Source organism: Mustelus asterias, chromosome 5 (assembly GCF_964213995.1).
Source record: "Mustelus asterias chromosome 5, sMusAst1.hap1.1, whole genome shotgun sequence".
Lineage (NCBI taxonomy): Eukaryota > Metazoa > Chordata > Chondrichthyes > Carcharhiniformes > Triakidae > Mustelus > Mustelus asterias.
The window spans coordinates 98,956,648-98,977,808 of NC_135805.1; the positions used below are offsets into that span (position 1 = coordinate 98,956,648).

At 40.5% G+C, this 21,161-nt stretch overlaps 1 protein-coding gene across 5 annotated transcripts in view; it reads left to right on the forward strand.

Annotated features, from left to right (window-relative positions):
- LOC144493715 (structural maintenance of chromosomes protein 6-like) overlaps positions 1–21,161 on the forward strand; it is a 90,881-nt gene that overhangs the window by 3,072 nt on the left and 66,648 nt on the right. For 4 of the 5 annotated variants that reach the window (XR_013497782.1, XM_078213089.1, XM_078213090.1 and 1 more), the window contains 6 exons: positions 695–760; positions 13,757–13,922; positions 15,398–15,515; positions 16,265–16,370; positions 17,111–17,247; positions 17,734–17,795. Coding sequence is in view for 4 of the 5 variants with exons in the window: in XM_078213089.1 (XP_078069215.1) it covers positions 13,758–13,922; positions 15,398–15,515; positions 16,265–16,370; positions 17,111–17,247; positions 17,734–17,795 (588 nt within the window). In the remaining variant the exon portion in view is untranslated. Of the gene's footprint in view, positions 1–212; positions 300–694; positions 761–13,756; positions 13,923–15,397; positions 15,516–16,264; positions 16,371–17,110; positions 17,248–17,733; positions 17,796–21,161 lie in introns of those variants that run through there. The other variant, XM_078213091.1, reaches the window with a different exon arrangement.

A 21,161-nucleotide genomic window follows, 5' to 3' on the forward strand; every position in this document is an offset into this window, starting at 1 on the left:
TAAACCTGCCTTTATGCTGTATCACTTAAGATATTTGGGCAACAAAAACCTTATCAACCTCAGATTTAAAATTTACAATTGATCGAGCATGAATTGCCATTTGTGGAAGAGTTCCAAACTTTTACCGATTTTTTTTTTTGTGTTTAGATTTCGCTCCTGAATGTTCTGATTTTTTAATGATTAGTCTCTCTAATCTTCGATTCCGCAACCATCAGAAATAATTTCTCTCTAGCTACCAATGTGTTCCCTGTCATGATACCTCTGTCAACCCAGCTGAATGAGCGATTTCCTCGAAGCTGGTGATACAATGCCTTTACTGTTTAGTGTGTGCACCCATAAATATTGAAAAACGTGCAGCCAAAAACACACTTTAAACGTAAGCAACAACAAAATCACTGGAAATACATTAAGTGCTCACTCAGTATCTGTAAAATGAAAAGATAGGGCATGTTCCTTTTTAAAATGTTTTGAATAAATAGACAGACTCAGTAATACACTCTTGTGTATATATCTTGAGTTGCTGACATCTGGATGAGTTACTTTCTGTCCTTAAAGATCTAGTTATGTAACGTAGACTGAAGTTACCTATGATAAGTAATAGTGATCCTATGAGCTTTAGTATCATCAATCCCTGTTTGTTGTGGTTCTGTGTATTAATAATTAAACACTCAGCAGGTTATCATTTAATTTACAGGGAATTAAAAATTCAAACAATGCCAGAAATCTGAAATTGACAACAGAAAACTTTGAAAATAAACAGGTAAGTTAGCATTTGAAAAGAGTAAGATGGATTCATGTTTGCAGAATATTTTAAAAATTATTTCACAGAGGTAACGAGAATAGAGCAATGACAATCAGGGAGAGCAGAAGAGAATGCCAGGTAGTGATTGTGTAGTTATTCTACATTTGCAAAAGGGTCTAATTGTATAAATGGCAGATTGAAAAGCCACAAAGGTGGCTAATTTGGGAATATCGTCTGTTGTGCATGTTTGATTTGAAGTGTCGTAATATGCTGTCTGTGGTAAATTATGAATGGTATTTTAACTTTTGCTGTGAGCTAAGGAGTGTGATAAAATTATTTTCCTGTTGTGCTGATTTCCTGACAATCCTTTGGGGAAAACACAGTAAGGAGTGTAACAACACCAGGTTAAAGTCCAACAGGTTTATTTGGTAGCAAACGCCACTAGCTTTCGGAGCGCTGCTCCTTTGACAGGTGAGTGGGAGTTCTGTTCACAAACAGGGCATATAAAAACACAAACTCAATTTACAGAATAATGAATAATGATTGGAATGCGAGTCTTTACAGCTAATCAAGTCTTAAAGGTACAGACAATGTGAGTGGAGAGAGCATTAGCACAGGTTAAAGAGATGTGTATTGTCTCCCGACAGGACAGCCAGTGAGACTTTGCAAGTCCAGGCAAGTTGTGGGAGTTACAGATAGTGTGACATGAACCCAAGATCCCGGTTGAGGCCGTCCTCATGTGCGCGGAACCTGGCTATCAGTCTCTGCTCAGCGACTCTGCGCTGTCGTGTGTTGTGAAGGCCGCCTTGGAGAATGCTTACCCGAATATCAGAGGCCGAATGCCCGTGATGCCCATGAATCCTTTGGGGAAGCAGTGTTTCAAGAGAGCACAACTCTACTTCTCTTTCTCTTTTTGATTTCAAGCAGCTGATTGACGAAGCAGTTCCAGGATTTATTTTCATTATGTAGAGATAATTACTTGTAATTTCCTGGAAAGTTCTGGCATCACATGGCATTGAAATGACATTGCACTTGTCTTTTCCAAGCATATTCTTACATAAATGAAACATTACTACTGGTGCAGTGTCTTGAATCCAGCTGTCCACACACCAGAGTTGTCTGAAAACTATGTATTTTTAGAATGTGCTCAATTTTAATTGAGTAAAGTTTTAAAAAACTTGCGTGAAGAATTAGGCTAGGCACTGTATTGGCACATTGTGGAACAGGCATTGCATTGGCACCAAAAGAGAAAACGCTGGAAAATCTCAGCAGGTCTGGCAGCATCTGTAAGGAGAGAAAAGAGCTTTGACAAAGGGTCATCGGGACTCAAAGTGTCAGCTCTTTTCTCTCCTTACAGATGCTGCCAGACCTGCTGAGATTTTCCAGCGTTTTCTCTTTTGGTTTCAGATTCCAGCATCTGCAATAATTTGCTTTTATCCACTGCATTGGTATATTGTTGTGCAAGACTCATTCTCCAATTAGCTAGTCTATTCCTGTGCTCCAAGTCACTTGTGACCCCAACTGACCTGGCTTGGCCTGAACTTTCCGATCCAAAATCAGGGAAGATTCAAAATCTGACAACACTTCAGTCACGGGATTGCTGTTTTTGAGATATTGTGCGTGTGCATGCTAATTTTGATTGTTTGCACTGCTTTATGATGAATGCTAAGACCCTTTGTCCCTCTGTCCAATTAATATCTATCCCTCAGTCAACATAACAAAAATGAATAATCTGATCACTAGCATAATTGTTTGAGTGCATGCTGTGCAAAAGTTGGTTTTGAAGTGCTTTTAAAGATGTGAAAGTTGTGAAAAAGGTTATATAAATGCAAGTCTGTCTTTTTCATTTATGTAGTTCCACCACTGAATTTCCTAACGTTATCTGAATAATGTGTTGGGGTAGATTCATACCTGTAAAATTTAGGCACAGCACATTCCAAAGATCTCTGATAGCATAGCTTGAGGGTTTGGTGAGTCTTTCCCACAAGTATATAGAAATGTTCTTGCAGTGACCTGCACCAAGCCAAATTGCTATTGGTCTCCATGCCCTCAGTATTTAAGACCACTGCTCTTCCAGTGTTAAAGAGACCAAACAGCTGAGATGGTCTCCCCAATGGGCCTATTCTTGTTCTGCATAATATAATGGCAGAAGCCATTGACTGAGTATCAGCAGAGCAACACTATCAATCAGAAGTCAGACAATATCTGGTAGAGGTATTAATCTTGCAAGCTAATTCTCAATTATTTAAACCTGAACAGTGGAGCTAAAGTACGTTGGAATACAAAACTTATCACAAAATACAGTCAATGCAAATGTTACTAACTGCTGCCTATTTATTTTGCAATTTGATCTTATTTTCAAACTGCTGCTTCCAAAAAGGTATCGGGTGGAGAATGAATTTGATATCTATTGAAGACTTTTCTTGGCTTTTGATTGGATGCTGCCCAAATTGACACCTTTGAGTTATGATCCTGACCCCAAAGTTTTTAGTAAGATCTGGTTCCGGACTAATAACGTTTTGTTTAAAAGTAAACAAAATTTGACATTCAAGACACTTGCTAAGAAAATAAAGCCACAATATTCATGGGTTTTGAACAAACAAAATACAATTTACTATACAAATTCCAAAAGATTAAACAATTTATATTTTAACATTTACAGTTAGTATAAGGTACATGTGCATTAACAGACAAAACTGTGGACTGGGCTACGTTCTACTACCATTTTCCCAGCTCCCCATCACTTCTCCGGAACTCTAACTGCACTGATCTATCAAATGGTTCCTGGGATTTCTCCTGAGCTCCAACTGCACAGAGCCAGCTGACAGCAATTCTTTTGCTACCTGGAGCCTGCTAACACCTGCACCTCTTTGGTATTGCCTTTTCTCTTGTTAGACACTTGCCCAGCAATCACACAGATAAATTGAAATCCTAGAATTCTTGTAAGCTGCACTCCATGATGACATAACTTTCTAGAGCTCACTGAATGCTCTTAATTTAATTGCAGCTTTACCTCCCCAAAACAATGCAATTCTCTGGGCTTTTTTTTTCACGCAGTGTAGACACCCCATCTCCAATCCTTCAGTTAAGTAGGCCGACCTGCTGTTTATGATTGTTAACATTTCTAGCTGTTAGCCCCTTAAGTTAACATGGCCCTAACCTAATAGTCTTCAGGCTACTTTAGTTGCATTTATCCCATTTTCTACAGTTAAGCTTTAATCTTCCCAGATCTAAAAGTTGCCTCTCAAAATATTGTTATAAACCATGAACTAGGTATTTATAAGAATAGTAATGGTGTGCACATTGATCTTTTTTGCTGGACATAGCAATGGAGCCACTGCCTGTTTGCATGTCAAGATGAGTGAATCAGAAATAAGTTTCTCTTCAAGTCTGATGCTAAAATGTCAGGAATTGTAACTGAACAGTTTGGAATTCAGAGTTCCAAATTTGCACAACCCTCTGAGAAGAAAGAAAACCTTGTTTCTGTCCTAAAAAAGCATCCCCATATTTTAAAACAGTGAATTCTGGACTCACCCACAAGAGAAAACATCCTTTCAATGTCCACTTTGTCAATACCATTTAGGATCTTATATACTTCAAACAAGATCCTCCCCATTCTTCTAAACTATAGTGGAAACAAGCCCAGCCTTTTTAACCTGTCCTTGTAAGACAATCCGCTTATTCCAGGTATGTATTGAGCAAAACTCTGAACTGCCTCCTACATATTCACATCCCTGTCAACTAAGGAGACCAAGTGTGGTCTCATCAAAGCCCTGTACAACTAAAGCATAACACCCTTACTTCAATGCTCAATTCCTATCGTAATAAAGAATAGCATTCAATTGGCCTTTTTGATTGCACACTGCACCTGCATATTAGTTTTTTGTGACCCATGTTTGAGAACACCTAAATCCCTCTGCATCATTGCATTCTGTAGTCGTTTTCCATTTAAGCAATATTCTGCTTTTTTAATCTTCCTGCCAAAATGAACAACTTCACACCTCCACACATTATACTCCATCTGTCATACTTTTGTCCATTCACTCAGCCTATCTATATCCATCTGCAAACTCAATATGTCGTCTTCACAACGTACTTTTTGACCTATCTTTGTGTCATCTGCAAACTTAGCTACCATGCCTATATTCCCCTCATCTAAGTCATTGATGTGAATTGCAAAATATTGAGGTTCCAACACTGGCTCCTGCAGGACTCCTAACCACATCCTAGCCAATCAGACAAAGACCCTCCTCTCTTGCTGCAGATCCAAGGCCTCTCTCAGCACGAGGTTGGTAAGATTTTTTTTTATTCACTCATGGGACATGGGCGTCGCTGGCTGGCCAGCATTTGTTACCCATCCCTAGTTGCCCTTGAGAAGGTGGTGGTGAGCTGCCGCCTTGAATCGCTGCGTGGTTAACCCACAATGCCGTTAAGGAGGGGATTCCAGTGACTGCGAAGGAACGGTGATGTATTTCCAAGTCAGGACGATGAGTGGTTTGGAGGGGAACTTGCAGGTGGTGGTGTTCCCATGTATCTGCTGCTCTTGTCCTTCTAGATGGAAGTTTTCGTGGTTTTGGATGGTGCTGTCTAAGGATCTTTGGTGAATTGCTGCAATGAATCTTGTAGATAGTACACACTGCTGCTACTGCGCGTCGGTGGTGGAGGGAGTGGATGTTTGTAGATGTGGTGCCAATCAAGCGGGCTGCTTTGTCCTGGATGGTGTCAAGCTTCTTGAGTGTTGTTGGAGCTGAACCCACCCAGGCAAGTGGGGAGTATTCCACCACACTCCTGACTTGTGCTTTGTACATGGTGGACAGGCTTTGGGGAGTCAAGAGGTGAATTACTAGCCGCAGTATTCCTAGCCGCTGACCTGCTCTTATAGCTACTTGAGCTTTGACAAAGGGTCATCTGGACTCGAAACGTCAGCTCTTTTCTCTCCTTACAGATGCTGCCAGACCTGCTGAGATTTTCCAGCATTTTCTCTTTTGGCTTGTAGCTACTGTGTTTATGTGACGAGTCCGGTTGAGATTTTGGCCAATGGTAACCCCAAGGATATTGGCAATGGAGGATTCAGTGATAGTAACGCCAATGAATGTCAAGGGACGTTGGTTAGAGTGTCTCTTATTGGTGATGGTCATTGCCTGGCATTTGTGTGGCGCGAATGTTACTTGCCACCTGCCAGCCCAAGCCTGGATATTGTCCAGATCTTGTTGCATTTAAACATGGACTGCTTCAGTATCTGAGGAGTCGTGAAAGGAGCTGAACGTTGTGCAATCATCGGTGAACATCCCCACTTCTGACCTTATGACGAAGGGAAGGTCATTGATGAAGCAACTAAGGTGGTTGGGCCTAGGACTCGACCTTGTGGGGCTCCTGCAGAGATGTCTTGGAGCTGAGGTGACTGATCCTTCACAACCATCTTCCTACGTACTAGGTATGACTCCAACCAGCAGAGAGTTTGTCCCCTGAAACCCATTGATTCCAGTTTTGCTCGGGTTCCTTGATGCCACATTTGGTCAAATGCAACCTTGATGTCAAGATTAAAATGAGATGGATGATTAAAATCATCATTCAGGGAGTGAGGGTCTATTCGCTTTCTGATTGATGCAGGATGGTGCTGTGTTAGAAGTATACACCTGTCAGACAATCTGTGGGAAGCGGGAGAGAGTGGGGAACAGACCTTCACCTCATATCTCGTTGCCTTCCCACTCACTTTCTGTCCCTGTCCTCTTGTTTTCCTTCTTCTGTTCTTTCTCCTCGCGTTTTCAGGGGATGTTGAAGTTCCATAGTCGAATGGATTCAATTCGCCCAGGATCACTGCTCCAGCTCCTTCAACCACAAGTTCCCTCCTGCAATTATAGGATCCCTACAGTGCAGAAGGAGGTCATTTGGCCCATCGGGTCTCCACTGACTCTCTGAAAAAGCATCTTACTCATGCCCCACCCCTCCACCCCAGTCCAGTTATCACGCACATTTACCATGGCTAATCCACCTAACCTACACATCTTTGGACACTAAGGGGCAATTTAGCATGGCCAATCCACCTAACCTGCACATCTTTGGGCTGTGGGAGGAAACCGGAGTATCGAGAGGAAATTCACGCAGACACAGGGAGAACGTGCAAACTCGATACAGTCATCCAAGTCTGGAATCGAACCTGGGTCCCTGGCTCTGTGAGGCAGCAGTGCTAACCACTGTGCCATCATGCCGCTCAACGACGACGTCCAATGTGGGTCTGCAACTTGTTGCTCTTCCAATCATAGATTCTATCTGGCAGAGCAATGACAGGGAGGGAAGCGTGTCTCCCATGCTTTTTACTCCTTTAATTAAACTCAACATTGTTTTCCCACTCCCAATAAGATGCCAGTGCCTACATCTTCAATTGTTCAGCCCTACTTGGACCATGGAAGAGCCATAATTAGATTGTAAGTGCATGACCTCCCTTGAATTTTTCTCCAATTCTTTTCTTGTGGGCTCCTTGTGATGTTTCAGGGCTAAATTCATCTGCTGCCTCCAAAAAATTGCCCCTTAGAGTCCTGGGATGTGTAGGTTAGAGGGATTAGCGGGTAAATATGTGGGGGTAGGGCCTGGGTGGGATTGTGGTCGGTGCAGACTCGATGGGCCGAATGGCCTCCTTCTGCACTGTAGGGTTTCTATGATTTCTATGTATTTTGAACCTTGGAGCTAGTACAGGTCACTGAACACCAGGGTGATGGAAGAATGGGACTTTGTGAGAGTTTGAGATGAGTTCAGGTTTATGGAAAGTAAGAGGCTGGAAAGATGAATGTTCTAATGCTTATCTGATTTTCCTCTAAGTGCAGGGGATGTATGTGTTAGATTGTCTCATCATTGGAGCAAAAGCTATTACTGCTTAGTTACTGATTATAACTTAGTGGTAACACAGCAGGACACACCTACAACCTATTATTGGTTGTTTGAATACGTGCAAGCTACTTTGTTTCCTGGCAATTAAGTTGCACTAGCTTCAGGGAAAACTAATTTACAATTTGTGCTTAAAATAATTTTTTGTCCATGCTTGTGTTTTGTATTGCTGAGGTTTCAGCATTGATTTGATCTTGGCTTGTTGCAGGGAAGCCATGTAATTCCCCAAAGGGAAAGTGGCCTATACATTTGTGTTTGGAATCAATTCATGTTGTAACATGTTATATTGGTTGGGAGATAAGTAAGTCAGGATTTTGGGTATTCTGAACAGCTAGTTGTGAATCCTTCAGTTGGACCTGCGCTCAATTTCATGTTACCTGCTTTTCCACTGCTTTTTGATGTGCTTGTTTTAAAAATTAAAAAAAAAAATCATGCCCAGCTCCCTTCCCTTGACAGCAAATGGACACCTGCAATCAAACATACTTAGCAATTTGCATTTTCCGTGCAATCCTGGATTTAGTGAGAGAAAACCTCAGACACAAACACATACATATTTAACATTGCAAACTTGCGTTGTCATTGTCATGATGGGGCTGGTGGTGGAAGAAGCAGCCTTTGATTGATTGCCAGGTGATAATTTCATAGAAACAAAGAAGATAGGAGGAGGCTATTTGGCCCTTCGAGCTTTCTCCACCATTCATCCAACTCAATAGCCTAATCCTGCTTTCTCCCCATAACCTTTGATCCCATTCGCCCCAAGCTCTATACCTAGCCACCACTTGAATACATTCAATGTTTTGGCATCAACCACTTCCTGTGGTGATGAATTCCGCAGGCTCACCACTCTTTGGGTGAAGAAATGTCTCCTCACCACCATCCTAAATGGTCTACCCTGAATCCTCAGACTGTGACCCCTGGTTCTGGACTCCCCCACCATCGGAATATCCTCCCTGCATCTACCCTGTCTAGTCCTGTTAGAATTTTATAAGTATTTATGAGATCCCCCCTCATTCGCCTGAACTCCAGCGAAAACAATCCTAACCTAGTCAATCTCTCCTCGTACATCGATCCGGCCATCCCCGGAATCAGCCTGGTAAACCTTCGCTGCGCTCCCTCGAGAGCAAGAACATCCTTCCTCAGAAAAGGAGACCAAAACTGCACACAATACTCTAGGTGTGGCCTCAACCAAGACCCTGTATAATTGCAACAATACATCCCTGCTCCTGTATCGAAACCTCTCGCAATGAAGGCCAACATGCCATTTGCCACCTTTACCATCTGCTGCACCTGCATGCTTACTTTCAGCGACTGGTGCACAAGGACAGCCAGGTCCCGCTGCACTCTCGCCTCTCCCAATTTACAGCCATTCAGATAATACTCTGCCTTCTTGTTTTTGCTTCCAAAGTGAATAACCTCCCATTTATCCAAATTATACTGCATCTGCCATTGCTTTGCCCACTCACCCAAGCTGTCCAGATCATGTTGAAGGATCAGTGCATCCTCGTCACAGTTCACCCTCCCAACTTGGTATCATCTGCAAACTTTGAGATGTTACATTTTGTTCCCTCATTCAAATCATTAATATATATTGTGAATAGCTGGGGTCCCAACACCGATCCCTGTGGCACCCTACTAGTTACTGCCTGTCAATTTGAAAAGGATCCTTTAATTCCTACTGTTTGTTTCCTCTCTGCCAACCAGTTTTCTATCCATTTCAATACACTTCCCCCAATCCCATGCGTTTTAATCTTTCACAATAATCTCTTATGTGGGACTTTGTCAAACGTTTTCTGAAAGTCCAAATATACCACGCCGACTGGCTCCCCCATATCAGCTCTACTAGTTATATCTTCAAAGAATTCCAACAGATTTGTCGAGCATGATTTCCCTTTCATAAATCCATGTTGACTGTCTGATCCTGCCACTGCTTTTAAATGCTCTGTTATAAACGCCTTGATAATGGATTTGAGAATTTTCCCCACTATCATTGTTAGGCTTCCTGGTCTATAATTCCCTGTTTTCTCTCTATCTCCTTTTTGAATACTGGAGTGACATTAGCTATCCTCCGATTTGCAGGGACTGTTCCAGAGTCTATAGAATCCTGGAAGATGACCACCAAAGCATCCACTATTTCTAGAGCCATCTCCTTAAGTATTTTGAGATATAGATTATCAGGCTCTGGGGATTTATCCGTCTTCAATCCCATCAATTTTCCCAGCACCATTTTTCTACTAATATTGATCTCCCTCAGTTCTTCACTGTCACTAAATCTTGCATTCTCCAACATTTCTGGCATCTGATTTGTGTCCTCTTTTGTGAAAACAGACCCAAATTATGTATTTAGTTGCTCAGCCATTTCTTTGCCCCCTATTATACATTCCCCCGTTTCTGTCTATAGGGGACCTACATTTGTCTTCATCAACCTCTTTCTCTTCATGTATCTATATAAACTCTTAATGTCCGTCTTTATGTTCCCTGCAAGCTTACTTTCGTACTGTATTTTCCCCTTCTTAATCAATCCCTGGTCCTTCTTTGCTGAATTCTAAACTGCTCCCAATCCTCAGATCTGTATGCTTCTTCCTTGGATCGGATACTATCTCTAATTTCCTTTGTAAGCCATGGATTGGCCCTTTTACCCATTTTGCTTTCATGCCAGACAGGAATAAACAGTTGCTGCAGTTCCCCCACGCGTTCCTTGAATGTTTGCCATTGCCTATCCACTGTCACCCCTTTCAGTAACTCTCCCAAACCTATCAAGGCCAACTCACACCTCATATCCTCATAGTTTCCTTTATTAAGATTCAGCACTGTAGTCACCAAATCAACTACTTCACTCTTCATCTTGATAACATTTTTTATCTTGTTATGGTCGCCCATCCCTAAGGGGTCTTGTACAGCTAGATTGGCAATGATTCCCTTCTCATTACACGGTAGCCAGCCTAGGATGGCCTGCTCTCCAGGTTCCTCCACATATTGGTCTAGAAAACCATCCCATATACACTCCAGGAATTCATCCTCTACAGCATTGTGGCTAATTTGATTTGCCAAATCTACATGCAGATTAAATCACCCATGATCACCAATATTCCCTTATCCCATGCATCTCTAATTTTGTGTTTAATGCCATTCCCAACATCTTACTGCTTAGGGGTCTATATATGACACCCACTAATGGTTTTTGCCCCTTGGTATTTCTCAACTTTACAGACACCACATTGTTAGAGCTAATATCCTTTTTCACCATTGTGTTAGTTTCCTCTTTAACCAGCAGTGCCACCACCTTTTCCTTTATGCCTGTCCTTCCTAAATACTGAATACCCTGGGACATTCAGTTCCCATTCCTGGCCACCCTGCAGCCATGTCTCTGTAATCCCAATATTAACTTGCCTGTTTACATCTCTCTGCGTGATTAGTTCATCCACTTTATTGCAAATGCTCTGCACATTCATCTTCTATAAGCTACAAGATTCCAGCAACTAACTTGAAAGAGAGAGCCACCAGCAGCTCACAATGAAATGAAAAATAATTCGAACAACAGCCTAGACTCGGGGAGGGAGGGAAAAAGGCAATGTAGAAGCAGTGCCAAAATTCTGGACCACTAATCTTTCCAAATTTTGGGGTTCTAGACTGAGAGGTTACAATGGGGAGACCTTTATTTCTGCAAGTATTTCCCCCTTTGATTTTTCGTATGCTGTCTGAGATTTTGAGGTTGAATTTGCCCCCTCATCCTCCTGAACCCTTGTTCGATGAAATTTCTGATCATTCAGTGTTGACTGTCAGACAAGTAGAGTATTTAATGACAGTGGAACACTTGACAGAGGTGGTGGTTTGAGCTGGGTGTCATTGATGTAGATATGAGACATGATGCTTTGTTTTCAGATGAGATTCCTCCTCTTCTCCCCTCCCAGCTATCAGGGACAACAGGTAGTTGAGAAATTAAAGGGAGCCAGGCAAACTTTGTTTGCAGGAAGGTGGGGAAGGATGTGGCGAGGACACCAGAGATAATGATGCAGAGTGGGAAGAGAAAGCATTGCAGGTGATTCTTTGGCTCAAACTGGATAGACAAGAATGGAATTAGGTGAATGCAGTTCCATCCAGAGTTGTGATTTCTTAGGCAATAAAATTAAAGGCTGCACACTGGTTGAGAAGGGACATTTTACCTTTGTCATAGTCAAGCAGAATGCCATTTGTGACTTTGGCAAGATATGTTGCAGTAATGTGATGGGATGGAAATCTAATTGGTGAGTTTAAAACATGGAATTTGGGAAAAGAGCGACATCCTTTGGGAGATGCAATTATGTTAGTTTTAGTTTAGTGTTGTATTAACATTGCAATGAAGTTACTGTGAATATCCAGTAGCTGTCAGACTCCGTCGCCTGTTCAGGTACACTTGAGGGAGAATTTAGCATGGCCAATGTACCTAACCAGCACATCTTTAGGATTGTGGGAGGAAACTGAAGCACCCGGAGGAAACCCATGCAGGCACGGCGAGAACGTGCAGACTCCGTTCAGACAGTGACTCAAGCCAGGAATCGAACCCGTGTCCCCGGCACTGAGGCAGCAATGCCGCCCTATTCAAGGTCTTTGAAGAGGAAAGGGAGGTTGGAGATGGGGTGGTAAGCAGTCCAACTTCTGGAAAATCAGAGCTCATGTGAAAATACAATGTTGAAAGTGTTGTAATATGTGTTTCAGGGACATCAGAAAGGAAGTGTATCATGTGATCTTGTTTTAGATTGACTTTGGTTTAGAGCAGAGCTAATGTGCCTTCAAGATTTATACCCATGTATATTGTCTCATGTGCCTGATCTTAATAAATTAATCGGCACGGTAGCACAGTGGTTAGCACTGCTGCTTCACAGCTCCAGGGTCCCGGGTTCGATTCCTGGCTCGGGTCACTGTCTGTGTGGAGTTTGCACATTCTCCTCGTGTCTGCGTGGGTTTCCTCCGGGTGCTCCGGTTTCCTCCCACAGTCCAAAGATGTGCGGGTTAGGTTGATTGGCCAGGTTAAAAATTGCCCCCGAGATGCGTAGGTTAGTGGGATTAGCGGGTAAATATGTGGAGGTAGGGCCTGGGTGGGATTGTGGTCGGTGCAGACTCGATGGGCTGAATGGCCTCCTTCTGCACTGTAGGGTTTCTATGATTTCTATGATCCACAAATAAGTATTTTGCAATACGCAATGAATGGTAGGTAGGACATTGGAAAGTACAGGGGACCAGACTGACCTTGGAGTGCATTTCTGTAGGTCCCTAAAGGCAGTCGGACAGGTCGTTGAAGTAATTCAGAAAGCAGATGGGATACTTGCCTGTATTAGCCGAGGCATATATGTAAGAGCAGGGAGGTTATCATGAAGTTGTATAAGAAGCTCATTGGGCCACAACTAGAGTATTGTGTGCCGTCTGGTCCCCGCACGATGGAAAGGTTGTGATTGCATTAAAAAGGGTGCAGAGGAAATTCACCAGTATGAAGAGAGACTGGTTAGGCTGGGGTTGTTCTCCTTAGACCAGAGAAGGCTGAGGGGATCTGACTTGAGTGTTCAGAATTATAAAAGATATAGCTAGGGTGGATAAGAATAACCTTCCCTCCTTAGCAGAGAGGTCAATAACCAAGGGAGATTTAGAGGGCATTTGAAGAAAACCTTTTCACCCAGAGGATGGTAGGAATCTGGAACTCAGAGCCCAAAAGGATGGTGGAGGCTAGGAACCCCCTCAACATTTTAAGAAGCAATACAAGAAAAGTTGAAACTTGCGTGATGCAGTTTATAATATAGGCCTCTATAACTGTCAGTGGAAACTGGAAGAGCTGAGTGACAGTATTTGACATAGCATGGCCAAGGCAATAGTAACATTGCACATCAGTTTGTGAATATGCCCCAAGGTCAAGGACATGTCTAGAGTGAAAAGGAACTTATGAGTGATGAAGACTGCAATCAGTATTAGCCACATTTATTCAAATAACTGAAAATTGGTGTTATAATATCTTCAGATCCCTTGGAAATCTTCCACTGAGTCTCTTCTAAAAGCTGTCAAAAAAGTATTGACACAGACTTAAAATTGACATCTATGGGAGAAATTGAAGTTCACAACATTAATGTTTTACCACCATTCTTATATTTTTGCAATCTGAATATTTAGCATGTCAAAACGAAAAGAAGACCTTTCTGAGGGAACAGTACCACTAAAGAGAATCAAAACTGAAAACATAAAGGAATGTGATACAGAAGAAGTCAACAGGGGCAATGGGAAAGCTGTGACAACTAATGGACAAAGTGGAGACGGCCTACCTCCAAATTCACTCTTGGTAAATTATTTGTCATTAGTCCAGGTTAGATTGTGTAAGTGGGACACTTCCCCAAGTAGGAAGCAAAATGGTCAGTAAAGTTGCACCTGTATTTAGACACCAAGAGGTGCACCTCTTTGGTGCACCTCTTGGTGTCTGAATAGAACAATATTCCAGATAAATTTAACATGTTGTTGTTTGTTAGTTTCTCTGAAAAAAAATATTTTTTTAAGAGCAATTAAACCAGATAGAGTGGGCTGTTTCAGGTTGGGATTCATCAAGATCCAGAGGTAAAAAATGTATACTGTAATGCTGGATAAGCAAAATTGCGCCATTTATGAATGGCGAAGTGGGCATAAAAATCCTGATTACATTGGTTCTAAAACAACCTATAAGTAAATGTGTGCTACTTCAGTGTTACGAATACTGCATTGTATGCTTTGTGTATTATTGTGACTGGGATTGCATAGCTGTGTATACTGTGTCAATATTGCTTGTTATTTGCTGGTACTACTTTCAATTATATTAGTAATCTTGTTTAATTTCTTATATGTTTCAGCAATGCTCTCACTGGTCTTGATTTGAGTCTTTGATCTTTCATTTTTATCATCATTATTGTCTTGCCTAGTTCTCTTTGGATCTGTATTCCTGTATTTTGCTTATTTAAAAGAAAAACTTTATTTCCTTAAAACAAACTACAGCACTTTCTAAGTAAAGGCAGATTTTGTACAGCATATCACAACTGCAGGGATATTCTCATTTTCATTTGTGTATGTGCAAGGGATGTGTCTGAAGGAGATAAATAGTAATGGTGATGGGCATGGTATTGTGTAAAAAAAGAAATTGCCTTCAGATATTTGTAAAATGTTTCATAACTCAATTTCACGTTCAGCATAGATTTAATCAAGAATTATGAGTAAAATCTGCCTGACAGTGCTGTTGTGTTTAAAGCTATTTTGGCTAATTCAATCAGTGACCCTTCCATTTTGTTTTCTGTCCTGGGGGAGAGGGAATCAAAGACTCTGTTATTGTTTGTCCTCGCGTATTCCAAAGCACAGTTCATAATTTGTTGGCAGGAGAATGAAGTGTTCCAGTGAGGAAACATGAGAATTGTGTTTTTCTTTTTTCTCAATTGTCACTTGTGACTCCTCAGTACTGTAATACTAGTATCTTCCAGCTGTCAAGAAGAGTGTCATTTGGTGGCCGAGGAAATGACAGTAATTAAACAAGTGCTAAGCAGCAGCAAAATTTCTCAAACTTAATGATCAGAGCCACTGTATTTAATAAGTGGTTTACAGAATGCTATTCAAAATTTGATGTTTGTAATGTGGCACTCGTATCGCTCAAGGGAAGATGAAACCAGATCCGCAGCAATATTTTGAGGTGACATTGATATTCTGTATGCTTCACACCGTAGGTTGTTATCTTGAACAGTAGTACTAATTTCTCCCAGGTGTTTACTTTATAGAGCGCTAATCTGGATTTTCTTCTTTCAGAATGAAGGTGACGTAGGAATAATTGAAAGTATTTCATTGAAAAACTTTATGTGCCATGCTTGCCTTGGGCCATTTAAGTTTGGACCCAATGTGAATTTTGTAGTCGGAAACAACGGAAGTAAGTGTTGTCAACTGTTAGCTTCTGTTATTATTATACTTGTGCCTTGTGTTTAGGGGCAGCACAGTGGCTAGCACTGGTGCCTCTCAGCACCAGGGAACTGGGTTTGATTCCCGGCTTGGGTCACTGTGTGGAGTTTACACATTCTCCCTGTATCTGCGTGGGTTTCCTCCGGGTGCTCCGGTTTCCTCCCACAGTCCATGATGCGTGGGTTAGGTGGATTGGCCATGCTAAATTGCCCCTTAATGTCAGGGGGACTAGCTAGGGTAAATGTATGGGATTATAGGGATAGGGCCTTGGTGGGATTGTGGTTGGTGCAGACCCCTTCTGCACTGTAGGATTTTATGATTCCACAAAATGAGTAAAATATTATACTCGCATAATACTTGCCCCAATTTTCCTGGTTGCTCTAATTCTTTTCAGATTCTTCACCCTAAACATCAATCTATTTTTCTAATGAATTGTGTTCTGCATCGTCTTGGTTGAATTTTTCACCACCTTAAGGCTTCTCTCATGTTTAATGATATTGCACTGTTCCAGTGATAATATTGATCATCAAAGATAAAATTGCTCCTCTGGCAATTGGCAGGAATCTGCTGATCTTGTACCTGCTTGAGTTTGAATATATGCCAATTGCAGGCTATTTTCCACAGCAGTATAATCCCAAGTTGTGAAACTTTCTTTCTGAAATAGATTAGCGCAGGACTGATGCAAAAATCAACTAAAATCTTGTTCCCATCTGTCTGTAGGCGGAAAGAGTGCTGTACTGACGGCCCTTATTGTAGGGCTTGGTGGGAAAGCTACTGCCACGAATAGGGGATCATCTATAAAAGGATTTGTAAAAGATGGTCAAAAGTAAGGGAATTAAGTAATTTTACTCATGTCTTTTTGATCAGTTTTCTGTAGCTCAAATGTTATAGTTGATTACTGAAATATTTAATTTCTACATTTAATTTTTTTTCCTTTAAGAGAAACGGAAACCAATCTGATCAAAAAACAATTAAAATAAAATAGGACTCTGCAACGTGTCTAAGTGTAAGCCCTCTCGTGCATATTTCCAAACAACCTCATCATTCATATGCACTTCAAAAGTTTTCTGCAGAGCATGAATCTTGAAGTGCAATACAAGTATACCTCATCTTTTATCTTTGATCATATAGATATATGCCGAAGACATGTGTATGCATTCTGGGGGAAGAGAGGAATTTAATGTGCAGCTAAAATCCTATGTATATCAGTACCCAAAATCCACCGAATTGAACTCAATTTTCAGTCATGCTTGGAGAATCGCATTGAGAATCTCTGGTTCAAATATTATGAAGATTGTAACATTTATTTTTGGGTTGTAATACATGGGTGCTTATATTTTATCAGTAGTAAGATGCTTTGCTCTTAGTTTGTCTGGCTTATGTGGAGTGCTAAACATGATCCATTTAGTTTTTTCAGTTTTATTTTCGCTGTTTGGCACCCCATTTGTAATTATTTTGATAAATTTGAATTTTCCATTAAATTAACAAGTTTGGTGTCATAAGAGTGTTTAAACAATGGTATTACTGCATTTTTAAATTCAAATTTCTAACATTCTGAATTTGTAGTTCTGCAGATATTTCGATAACCTTGAGAAACAGAGGACCTGATGCTTTTAAACCTGATAAATATGGGGAGGCTGTTATTGTGGAACAGCGTATTTCTGGGGATGGAATAAGACAGTACAGATTGAAAAGTCAATCAGGTAAAATAGATTGACTGTACAAACCTGCTGTTTGTGATCGTGCTTATTTTACAATAGTAGAACAATCAATCTCGGAACAAATTAGTACAGTAAAATGTATTTGAATACTTTGAATAATTGTAATTCTTTTAATTTGTTCTCATTCATATCTAGCTGGGATATATCTGCTTTATGATTTGGAAATAGGAAATCATCTGAGTGTTGAATAGGAAGAATGAAACAAAATTACGGGAAATGTAAATGCCTTTTTGATCAAGTATTTTTTTGATAACGTGACATTCAAAGATTTCAGAATACATCACTTAGCAGTAGGATGTTACATTCTCATTGTCAATTCCTTTGCATCAGTGGATTATTAATTGGTGAAGATGTTGAGCTTTGTACCAATATACCAATTTATATACTGGATTTAAGTGACAATTCTATATGCTATTTATGCAGTTTCAATGGCCCATCGTGTTCACAATTTATGTTTCTTTTCTGTAGGGCACCTAGTTTCCACAAAGAAAGAAGAACTCAATACAATATTGGACCAATTCAATATTCAGGTATGTTTTTCCCATCAGTGTTTGTATAAATGAAGTGGAGATGCCGACGTTGGACTGGGGTAAGCACAGTAAGAAGTCACACAACACCAGGTTAAAGTCCAACAAGTTTATTTGGTAGCACAAGCCACAAGCTTTCGGAGCATTGCCCCTTCATCAGGTGAGTGGGAGTTGTGGGAGTTACTGTGCTTACCCCAGTCCAACGCCGGCATCTCCACATCATGGCTACCATCGACACAGCAAACTGCCCTTAACCCTCTTTCCACTCACATTGTCTGTACCTTTAAGACTTGATTACCTGTAAAGACTCGCATTCCAACCATTATCATGTAAATTGAGTTTGTGTCTATATATGCCCTGTTTGTGAACACAATTCCCACTCACCTGATGAAGGGGCAGTGCTGCGAAAGCTTGTGGCTTGTGCTACCAAATAAACCTATTGGACTTTAACCTGGTGTTGTGAGACTTCTTACTGTGCATAAATGAACACATGGTTTTTATGTCTGATGATATGGAATCAGATAATTAGATGACACAGTCCTCAAAGTTGAGTAATATAATCCTAGCCAACTTCACAGCATTGTTGTATATTCCATTTGTATGTGCTTGAAAAGGCCAGTATGAGATTTTGGGTAATACTTTCATGAACCCTAGAGCACATCATTATCATTCTAAGGAGGTGACAGAACTTAATAGACTCTTTTTTTTATTGATTACAATATTCATTGGACAGCTAGTAGAAAAAGATTTGTACTTGCTGATCTGTGCTAACAATTCCAAACTTAACTAAAATGCATTTAATTTTATGATTCTATTCTGGACCAATGTTCATCTGGCTGTATTTGTGAGCTTTGACATTAAAATCTTGAATTTTTTTGTTAAATGTATGTATCTTTTCTTGCACGCAATACCTTTATTACCTATTGTATATCTTAGCTACACACTGTGCCTTGGTGAAATCATCTGGAAGTACAATGTCAAGTTCCACATGTACACTGACATCCAGCACTACCTCACTACCACCTCTCTCAATCCCTCCGCTGTTAGTGAATTGTCACAACATACAGTGAGCAGAAACTCCCTCCAGCCAAATATGGGAAAGTCTGAAACCATTGCCTTTGGTTCCTGCCTCAAACTCAACTCCTTAGCCACTGAATCTATCCCTCTTCATTTTAACTGAGGTTGAATGAGATTGTTTGTAGTCTTGGTCTCCTATTTGATACAGAGATTAACTTCTGAGCATATATCTGCTCCATCACCCAGACCTCTTATTTCCACCTGTGTAAAGAACACTCACCCATGCCTTTTAGACTTGAGTGTTGTAGCGCTGACCTCCAACCTTACATTTTCCCGAAACTTGAACTCACCCAAAATTCTTCTGCCTGTATCCATCACCCATGTGCTTGCTGACCTGTATTGGCTCAACCTCAAAATTTTAAAGTTCTCATCCTTTCTTTCCAAGTCCCTTCATGGTCTTGACATCATTATCTCTGTAACCTCCTGTAGTGGAGCTGCTGGTGGTCAGCTGCTTATGGACTTTGTTACCTTCAAGTGACCAGGCGAAGGATTTCAGAGTTTTAAAATCGGCTTTTATTTATGAGCTATAGCAAGGGCTCTAGTACACCAGCTGGTGGCGAGGTCCAGAGCACTAGATACAGAGTTACACAAGCAGATATGCTTCCAGATTCGATTACAAGTAATTAACATATATCAATCAGAGATGTACCTTTGTGTAGAAGTTATCTATGTTCACTGAAACTATTGATTAGGTTTATATAAGGGTATAGTTGTCCACTTACAACTTGTGCATATCTACCTAATAATATCATCAACAAGTGTTTTTCTTTACCAGCTACACCTTCGAGACACGAGTATGATAGCTATATGTCTGACCAATGATATATCAACTTCCCATGTCCTCTGTTAATGTAAGCCTACTTGTGAGACTAATAAATAAACTTTAAACTTTAACCTTTCCATTGTCCCTTGTTCTAATGGACACACATGAGCTGCATCTGCACATTGTTCAATTGAATACTTGTGCGCATACTGTGTGACTAAAGCCTCCCTTGTAACTTGGGAGTTTTATGTTCCTTGATGCTTATTTGGGTCTGCTTTAATCATGACCTGTAGTTTTTCTCATAGCTTTCCCTGTGTGACTGAGTCTAGTAGCTTATGTGATTTTTAAATTTGTGTGATTATTAACCTTTCACCTTCCCAGTTTTAGAACCCTCTGCAAGCTCAGTACTCCTCCAAATCTAGATTCATAACATTACCAATTTTAATTGCTCCACTGGTAAGCTATGCCTTCGGTTCCTGAGACTCTAGCTCTGGAGTTTCTTCCATAAATTACTCCACCTTGTTACCTCGTTCTTATTCAAGCGACTCTTTAAAACAAGTTTCAATCATTTGCCTTAATATGGCAGTATGACTTCATTTAGTTTGATAACGTTACTGTGAAGCGACTTGGGATATTTTACTACTTTACAGGTGTGGTATAAATACAAGATATTGTTGAATTCTCTCATCTCCTTTAAGTCATTCCTTAAAACAGATAGCATTAATCCATTGCCTGTCCTAATATTTTAATATTAATATTAAAATCAGTGCCAAATTTTAAATGTTCTTGGGGTGTTCCACTAAGTCAAAGATCCGAAATGGGTGAGAAAGAAGACTTTCCTAACATGGTTTTGTTCATGATTTGGAAGCATTGTAAGTGAGAGAGAATAATTCTATTTAATTTCTCCGCTTGTACCTTCCTTCCCCATAATTCCATACACTGCCTCCAGCTATTTGGGGAAGCTGTAGTACATAAAATTTATAAAACTGCAAGTTATTTGTTGTTCCATTGCTCTAAAATCTGCTTTGCATTATGAAAACGATACCTTTCACAGCCTAAGAATTGCTGCTGCATGAACTGGTTGTATAAATATACAATGAACACAACAGGAAACGTTGTTTTGAAGTAATGTAAATACTGAGCAGTTCTGTACAGCTAGATGATTCAAATTACTGTTTATTGTTTCAAGACTGGTAACAGCTGAGCTTGGCTAATTTAATTCAGAATGTTAGAGGATATACCCCAGATGTCTCCTGTTTCCTCCTGATGAAGCTAATTGTCCCAAATGAATTGATGAGCAGTTCGAATTAAATCTCGTTTTAACTCAGCAATTGTTGCCACACCATTATCTTCTAACCACAGGTTTGACCATACTGTCTCCAACATTGGAAGAGATGTTCTTTTTACAGATTAAAAATAATGGGATGACTTGCAAGAGCTTCTTTTGGTTATTATGTTGCGACCTTAAAATGGACCTGATAGCTTTGCTAGCTTTACATGAAATCACAAAATTTTGCAGGACCGAAATG